This window comes from Globicephala melas, chromosome 1, assembly GCF_963455315.2.
Source record: "Globicephala melas chromosome 1, mGloMel1.2, whole genome shotgun sequence".
NCBI lineage: Eukaryota > Metazoa > Chordata > Mammalia > Artiodactyla > Delphinidae > Globicephala > Globicephala melas.
The window spans coordinates 187,725,111-187,734,233 of record NC_083314.1 but is presented as its reverse complement, the minus strand read 5'-3'; the positions used below and the strand labels follow the sequence as shown (position 1 = coordinate 187,734,233).

General features: G+C 58.5%; 1 protein-coding gene across 6 annotated transcripts in view; it reads right to left on the bottom strand.

Moving 5' to 3' along the window:
* Positions 1-7,222: 7,222 nt before the first annotated feature.
* HES4 (hes family bHLH transcription factor 4) overlaps positions 7,223-9,123 on the bottom strand; it is a 29,305-nt gene continuing 27,404 nt past the window's right edge. For all 6 annotated transcript variants that reach the window (XM_060284954.1, XM_060284961.1, XM_060284940.1 and 3 more), the window contains one exon: positions 7,223-9,114. In XM_060284954.1, coding sequence (XP_060140937.1) covers positions 8,729-9,114 — 386 coding nt within the window. In that variant the 3' untranslated portion in view covers positions 7,223-8,728. The remainder of the gene's footprint in view (positions 9,115-9,123) is intronic.

Sequence of the window (9,123 nt, the reverse complement as noted above, 5' to 3'; positions counted from 1 at the left end):
TTGTAGGGCTTCCCTGGTGGCACAGTGGTTAAAAGTCTGCCTGCTGATGCGGGGGACACGGGTTCATGCCCTGGTCCTGGAAGATCCCACATGCCGTGGAGCGGCTGGGCCCGTGAGCCATGGCCACTGAGCCTGTGCATCTGGAGCCTGTGCTCCGCAACCGGAGAGGCCACAGCAGTGAGAGGCCCGCGTACCGCAAAAAAAAAAAAAAGATTGTAAAACTTCCAGTCATTATTTCTGCAAATGTTTCTCACCTTCCCCCCTCCTCTGAGACACCAATTACATGTATGTCAGGCCCTTGACGTTGACCACAGTTCACTAATGCTCTTTTTTCCCCCAGTCCCCACTTTCTAAATCTCTGTTTTATTTTCAATAGTTTTTATTTTTATGTTTGCAGTTTACTAATAGTTTTCTCTTCAATGTCTAATCTCTAGTCTGCATTACTCCCACCCAATGTATTTCTTACATCAGACATCATAATTTTGCAAAAGTTCAATTGGGGTTTTTGTACCTTCAATGTCTCCAAGACATTCAGTCTTTCTTCTAGCTTCTCAGTCATGTGAAGTGCAGCTATAACAACTGTTTTAATGTCCTTGTCTATCACCTGTGACATTTCTAGTGTGCTTTCAATTGATCGAACGTTCTCATTATGGGTCAGATCTTCCTGCTTCTCTGCATGCCTGGTAAACTTTTACTGGATGCCAGACATTGTGAATTTTAACCTGTTGGGTGCTGGGTATGTTTATGCTACTACAAACATTCCTGAGCTCTGTTCTGGGTGTGGCTGTTACTTGGAAGCAGTTTGACCCCTTCGGGTCTTGTTTGTAAACTTTGTTGGGCAGGCCTAGAGCAGTGCCTAACCTATGCTGATCATTCCTCACTGTTGGACAAGACCCTGCTGGGCACTCTGCCACCCGCCCTGTAGTTATGGCGTTTCCATTCTGGCTAGTGGAGACTGGAACTGTGTCTGGCCCTGTGTGAACTCAGGGGTTGCCACCTAATTCTTTGGGTGGTCCTTTCCCTGGCCTGGAGGAGTTTCCGCACAAGGATGTTCTAATCAGGTCTGAGAGGGAACCCCTGCAGCTCTCTGGAGTTCTGTCTCTGGCACCACCTCTCTTCCTTCTGACACCCTGTCCTGTGAACTCCAGCTGCATTGGCGCCCCGGACTGTCAGCTCCACCTCCCTAGCTCAGGGAGTCTCCCTGGCTTCCTGCCCTGCACCGTGGCCTGGAAACCGTCTGCAAGCAGTCAGCTGGGGCAGTGTAGGGCTCACTTCATTTCTTTTCCACTTCTCAGGGACCATTTTTTCCTTTTTGTTAAAGAGCTGGGCTTTCTTTTTTTTTTTTAACATGTATTTTTGGCTGTGTTTGGTCTTTGTTTCTGCGCGTGGGCTTTCTCCAGTTACGGCGAGCGGGGGCTACTCTTCGTTGAGGTGTGCAGGCGGTGCACACCTTCTCATTGCGGTGGCTTCTCTTGTTGCGGAGCACGGGCTCTAGGCACGTGGGCTTCAGTAGTTGTGGCTCGCGGGCTTCAGTAGTTGTGGCTCGCGGGCTTCAGTAGTTGTGGCTCACGGGCTTTAGAGCACAGACTCAGTAGTTGTGGAGCACGGGCTTAGTTGCTCCGTGGCATGTGGGATCTTCCCGGACCAGGGCTCAAACCCGTGTCCCCTGCATTGGCAGGTGGGTTCTTTTTTTCTTTCTTTCTTTGTTTTTTTTTAAATTTATTTTGGCTGTGTTGGGTCTTCGTTTCTGTGCGAGGGCTTTCTCCAATTGCGGCAAGAGGGGGCCACTCTTCATCGCGGTGCACGGGCCTCTCACTGTCACGGCCTCTCCCGTTGCGAAGCACAGGCTCCAGACGCGCAGACTCAGTAGTTGTGGCTCACGGGCTCAGCTGCTCCGCGGCATGTGGGATCTTCCCGGACCAGGGCTCGAACCCGTGTCCCCTGCATTGGCAGGCAGATTCCCAACCACTGCACCACCAGGGAAGCCCCGGCAGGTGGATTCTTAACCACTGTGCCACCAGGGAAGCCCAGGGACCACTCTTTTTCATGCTGCAGTTTCATATATTTTAACCAGTTTTTTAATTGTTTTAGGCAGAAGGGTAAATCTGGTCTCTGCTACTCAGTCTTGGCTGGAAGCTGTCATAATGCAGATTATTTATTTTATTTAATCCTCTCAACCACCCAGCTCCACAGGCAGGTACTATTACTAATCCCGTTTTACACTTGAGATTTTGTGACACACAGTGACAACATGCAAGGTCACAGTGACAGCAGAGGTAGGGTTCAGTCCCGGACTGTGTCAGGCGCATCCCTGAACCACTGGTGGGGAGGTCGAGGCTGTCCTGCACAGGCGCCCCGTGTGGAATGTGGGGGCAGGGTGTGGACCTGCAGGTACTCCAAACACAGAGCAGACTGAAGAGGCCTGAGTCTCTGTGGGGAGGGCCCTGGCCGGCTCTGAGAGGCCTCTGTGTCCGACTCGATTTATTGACTGTGTCCTGACCATGAGATGGTGGGTCTCTGGCTCTGTGCGTTTGTTCTCCTCAGTTACCTGCCCAGGTGGAGACTAGTTCTGGTGGGCTGGTTACTGAGAGCCCAGAGGCAGGTGTGCTCCAGGAACAAGTGGTAACTGTCTCCCTTTCCCCTTCCCTCCTCCCGACTTCCCTCAAGGCCACATCACTGTTCCACGCCATGGCAGTGAAAGCTCGGAATCCTAACCACTAGGTCACCAAGTTTCTCAGCTACGTCTGAGAAACCTGCAGCAGCATCACAGCTGCACCGGTCACAGCTGCGGGCCCTGTCAGCACAGCCACCGAGCTCTAGGCACCCTTTGGGACTGGGACACTTGATGAAATAAAATTTATATTTTGGGAATTCCCTGGCGGTCCAGTGGTTAGACTCAGCACTCTCACTGCTGGGGCCCGGGTTCGATCCCTGGTCGGGGAACTAAGATCCTGCAAGCCTTGCAGCACGGGCCAAAAAAACCCCATATTTTACGGCAGGACAAGAGAAAATTAAACATAAGATTCTCTCCGTGTGTTTGTTTGCGCCTCCTCCTTCCCTGACCCGCCATGTGCATCTGCATCACACGCGAACCGGAGCTCCTCCAAGGGGGGGCGCCTGTTCCATCGGAAAGATCAATTTTTTTCTTCTGATGCCAGCAATGTAACTTCTTAAAGAATAGAGTCCCTGGGCTTCCCTGGTGGCTCAGTGGTTAAGAATCCACCTGCCAATGCAGGGGACACGGGTTCGAGCCCTGGTCCAGGAAGCACCCACATGCCGCGGAGCAACTGAGCACGTGCGCCCCAACTACTGAGCCTGCGCTCTAGAGCCCACGAGCCACAACTACTGAAGCCCGTGAGCCACAACTACTGAGCCTGCGCTCTAGAGCCCGCGAGCCACAACTACTGAAGCCCACGTGCCTAGAGACTGTGCTCTGCAACGAGAGAAGACACGACAATGAGAAGCCTGTGCACCGCAACGAAGAGTAGCCCCCGCTCGCGGCAACTAGAGAAAGCCCACACACGCAGCAACGAAGACCTGATGCAGCCCAAAATAAAAACAAATAAATTTATTAAAAAAAAAGAAAAGAAAGAAATGTATTCATCATGGACCCAGAGGCTGGTAGCAGCACAGGCAGGTGCCCGTGAGGACCTCTTCCAGGCGCGAAGCCTGCCTTCCGGCTGTGTCCTCACATGGCCGACAGAGTGGGCGAAAGCTCTCCCGTCTCGTCCCTCTGTAAGGGCACTAATCTCATTCCATGACCCCATCCCCTCCCAGAGGCCCCTCTTAAGGCCACCACCTTGGGGGGCAGGTTTCAACATATGAATTAGCAGGGAAGGGGGGTAGGAAGTAAGGGTTGTGGACACAAACATTTAGTCCATCGGACCCGGTCTCTGCTCTGAAAAGTCCGACCGAAGATTGCAGACTCCAGGTGGGTAGACCGGTCAGCTCAGTCCTGGGATGGTACCCTCACCTCTTAATTCAACAAAGCAAACTCCTAGGGACACAGAGAGAAGAAAGTCCCATGTACACACAGCCAGGCGATGCCCTGTCCCACCTGGCACTCCGTCCAGAGCCGGCCTCCCGGTCCAAGTAGAGGAAGAAGCTTGGCCAGGTCTCGCCTAACACTTTTCTGACCTTAGGCTGGCAGCGGAAGCCCAAGCCCAGGGCCCCACAGGCCTGGGGCCTTGAGAGGCCATAAGAAAGGAGGACCAGGAGCTGGGGATGCTCCGGCTGGAGCTTGGCCAGCCCCCGGCCCCTGCATGTGCGTGTATGGCCCAGGCCGTGGTCAGCTCATATGTTGGGGGGTGGGCGTAGGGGCCAGGAGAGGACAGAGTTGCCTCCCCACACCCAGAGCTGCTGAGCCCTACCCCACTGTGCTAGACAAGGCAAGGGGTGCTGGGGGGACCATGGGCGAGGGCAAGGGCGTGGCCTCTGGCCCACTCGTGGGTAAGGATGGGAAGGCAGGAAGTGGGCCCCCACCTCCCCACACAGACATGGGGATTCCTTCTCTGAAGCGGGAGCCCAAAGCCACCAGATGGGTGTCAGGGTCAGGCAGTCCACCAGGAAGAGACACCTTTGAAGCAGAGCAGCCAGCTGCTTCTTGGTCACCATAGATACCAGGCTGCAAAAAGGGCTGACGTGCCCATTGAGGGCAGGCCAGTGTGGCCCTGGGGCAGGCTGGGTTCTGTGGGTCTCAGCACGGAGCATCTCCCGCACCTGTCCTTGTCTGAAGTCTGGGGCCCATGAATCCCCTACGCCATGCCCTGTCAGTTACCAGAACAGAATGGGCCCCTGCCCTGCCCAGAAGCCACAGGGATGGGCCTCGGCTGTCCCTGCACCCCCAGCTGGAGCTCACGGGGAAGCGCCTTCCCGGCAGACATCAGGCCAACCCACTCTGCTCTTCACAGCTTCAACGGCTGTTTCCGGGTCCCGCCCCGCCTGACCTCTTCCACAACCCCATCAAGTGGGCACGTGGTGGTGGCCCTGGGTGGCGGTGGGCACATTAGTTGTTTATTGCTATTGTTATTTATATTTATTTTAATTTTACATAAAACATTATTGTTATTTATAGCTGCATGACAAATTAACCTACAATTCAGCAGTTTAAAACAACAGACGTTTATTATGTCGCACAGTTTCTGAGGGATAGGAGTCAAGGAGCTGCTCAGCTGGGTGATTCTGGCTCTCAGTCTCTCAGGGTTGCCCTTGAGATGCCGGCAGTGGCTGGGGTCTCATCTGAAGGCTCGACAGGGCTGGAGGATCTGCTTCTAAACACCACACTCTGTTGGCCTCTCCATAGCAAAGAACAGCTGGCCTCCCTCAGAGTGGAGAATATGAGACAAAGAGGTAGGCCAGGATGCCCCTGCAACCTCGTCTTCTACAGGACCTTACTGGTCACGCAGGTCAACCTCAGTACATTCACAAGGCTGAATACCAGGTGGGGGCTCTTGGGGGCCTCCTTCCTTGCCCAAGGGTGCATCCTAGGATGGGTATGCCCCCCAGGGCTCCATGGAGCAGAGAGGAGCCAGGCACAGCTGCAGGACCCTCTGGGCTCAGCTTCTTCCTCAGGAAAAGGGAGCAGGCCCTGGAGCCAGGGCATGCCAGTGCGTGCCAGGGGAGAGGAAGAGGCTGCTGGGGCCTAGAGACACTCGGGCAACCGCAGGAGTTCTGGTGGGGGTGCTAAGGCCTCACCTCTCACAAGCCAGGGCTCCAAGCAGCCCCAGGCCCTGCCCCACCCCAAATTCCCAAGTGACTGGAGTTTCATGGGCCTGGCCAGGAGGACTTCTGTCACCACGAGGACTAATTCTTTCTCCATATTTCAAACACCTATGACTTGCTGTCATTGTCTGGTCCCCAAGCCCTGACCCCACAGGCGAGACAGAGGGGCCCAGCGTCACAGGGCTCCACAGGGCTGAGACACCCGCAGAGGCAGGCAGACCACCTGACCTTGCACATGAATTCAGCAGCCATTTATTGGCCCTTGGTCCCTGCCAGGGCCCAACTGGGCTGGAAGGAGGCCACAGATGAATGAGGCTCCACCTGCCAGTGGAGGAGAAATGATCAGCAGGCCTTCTGGCCACACCCTCCCCCCAGGAGGAGGAAGTTCTGACTCCTCCCACACACCCCCAAAGGCCTGCAAGACAAAAGCCAAGCCCAAGGGGTGGAGGGGGACAGAGGAATTACCCAGAGCCCCTGTGAGGCATGGGAGGGGGCAGGAAACGGGCGGAGGAGGGGGGAGGGTGGCAGTAGGAAGAGCCCCTGGTGTGAGGGGGAGACCCCCCCCAACCCAGCTCTCCGCGGATGGCGCAGGTGTCCAGGCTGTGGCCTCCTCCCACAGACAAGGATACTGCGGAGGGGTGGCCTGGGGAGGGGCCCAGCCTCAGCCCCCGCTGTGCTCCCTCACACCCCCCTAATCTAACCAAGGGCGACACCCTCCGCAAACCTCCTGGCTCCTCCTTCATCCAAGCTAATTAACGAGGTCTGCATGGCCTGAGCCCGACCTGAGCGTCTTCCTGTTCCAGGCAGGTGCTGGGGACAGGAGTGAGTGACACAGACACGGCCCTGGCCTCCAGAGCCCTCGGAGCCTGGGGTGGCTGCCTCAGGTGGGAAAGTGGGGAGAGAATGGGGCGGGGCGGGGGTGAGTACAAAGGGATAGAGACGGGAGGAGCTTGCCTGTCTGAGTAACAGTGTGGTTCCCTCTGAGCCTGAGAGGTCCCTGGAGGGCTAACAGGGTGCTCGGCACAAAGATCCCTTTGGCAATAGCGTCTTGAGAACAGATGGCCAGGAACAGGAAGTAAGGAAGTAAGGGATGGGTTTCCGTGGTGGCGCAGTGGATGAGAGTCCGCCTGCCGATGCAGGGGATGCGGGTTCGTGCCCCGGTCCGGGAAGATCCCACATGCCACGGAGCGGCTGGGCCCGTGAGCCATGGCCACGGGAGAGGCCACAACAGTGAGAGGCCGTGTACCGCAAAAAAAAAAAAAAAAAAAGTTGTGGAAGTAAGGGAGGGGGCAAGGCCCTGGGACGGAGGTGGGGGGGTCTGGTCTGGCGCTGTCGTCACCCTCTCCCTGAAGAAGGGAGAGTGTGATGACCCAAGTTCCAGGTGACCTTCCCAGGCAGCCCTTCTCTCTCTGGCCACCAGGTGGGGTGCTCCCCCTACCCACGAACCCACCCACCCAGCTTCATATCCCAAAGCAACCCCCACCCCCCCACCCCAGCCCACCCCTCCTGCACTGAGGCCCTCCCTGAGCAGTTCCCCTCCCCCAGCCAAGCTGAACTTCTGGCTTCTGAAATGGACCCTCTACAATTCTCCTGCTGGGAGGGCCTCCCAGGCTGGTCAGGAGCAACTCCCCCACAGTCCTGCTGGAGACCCGGCTCTCCCAGCCTCCCCAGGGCCTGTGTGCAGAGGGTGCGGCACCTGGCCTGCATGGCTGCAACTGTCCAGGACCACTGGCCTGGGCCCTGGACACTCAGGAAGACGCGCCAGGCAGCTAGAGGCCGGGGAGGAACTGGCTTGGTGGGACGTGGCAGGCCCTGCCGGGTGTGCACGGCTGAGTCCAGGAGGGCAGGTGAACCCTGCGCATGACACGGACACGGGAGCTGATGGGGCCACTGGAGGAGGGGCAGGCCAGCCCCGGCAGTGATTCACCCTCCTCCTCCGCGACGGTCCCTGGCCAGGCAGGCGGCCAACAACCATCAGGTGAACTTGGCTGTGGTTGGGAAACAGATCTTGCCTCAGCCTCAGCAGGGCTCAGGATGAGACACTGCAGTCCCAGCTGCGTGCCTTGGACCACCCCCTCACCGCACCCGGAGCACAGCCCCCAGCAGCAGCCTGGGGAGGCCTGGGACCACAGGACAGCGACTCTCGGGGTCGGGGGTGGGGGGCCATGCCCAACGCCGCCTAGGATCGCTGTATTGTAGGATGAACACACAGCCGGTGCTCAGGACGGATGCGTAGGCCGGACCAACGCCAGTTCCTTTGTACTGAAGGGGTACCTCCCCTCTCAGGGCAGGATGGGGCACACAGCAGGGCTGGGCTCTGGCAGGAGAAGAGCCCCAGCACCAAGTGCCCTTTGTCGGGCTGGCCCCCGTTCCCTGCCCCTGGGACTCAGATGCGCGCTCCTGCTGGCAGCCCTCTCCCGGGCAGACACTGGCCTGGGGCAGGCTCAACGCACGGGTGGGCACAGGCAGCTTTGTGCTCAGCCACAAGAAGGCAGGAGATGGAACAGGCCAGAACCGAAGCTTCAGGGACAGTCAGCCCTCACCACAGCTCAGCACCAAGACAACAGTGTGAAAATACATGTCTCCACCTTCCAGGGTCCTCGCGAGTGAGAGTGGAAAACAACATGCCCAGTGATGCTGCGGGACCGCTTCCCAGCACGGAGAGACATTCTGGAAAAAGTGATGACTGGCCCCGTCCTGCCTGAGCCTCCCGAGGGACCTCTCACACACCCTCCCCCCCACTCCAAGGCGGGTCGCGGCTCCAGTGCAGTTAGATACAGGCAAACGCAAGGCCGGCCGAACGTCCGCGCCGGGCACCTGCGGGCCCAGGTGGGAGCAGAACCCCCGCGGCCCGCCCTGCCCGCTCGCGCGAAGACATCAGCCGACCCCGCTGCCGGGCCTCTGCCGGACTGGACCCTTCACGAAGACGACAAAACAAAGCTCCCGACGCGGTCTCTGGAAATAAATATTTTCTGGCACAGTCTCAGCGGGTTCTGGGGCCGCGACCTCACCGCAGCCACGGCCTCCAGGGTGCGCCCCGGCCCTGAGCCGCGGCTCCGGGGGCGGCGAGGGGCTCCCCCGTCCGGCCCGGCAGGAAGGGCGGCGCCAAGACCGCCCTGGAGCGCGGCAAGGGGCAGGGGCCGTCGAAGGCTGGCGGCGGCGAGCGGCCCGCGTAAAGCGCGGGCGCCAGAACTTCGGCGGCGGGGGCCGGTGGAAGCGGGCGGCGCAAGGGCCCCAGCCGGGCCAGGCAGGTCGCCAGATGGCCGAGCAGACGGGACCGCACGCCGGCCGGGACGCCCTCGCAGCCAGCCAGGAAGCGATTCACCTCGGCCAGACACTCGTGGAAGCCGGCGCGGTACTTGCCCAGGACTGCCGGGTCGGCGCGGAGGGCGGCTGCGGGGG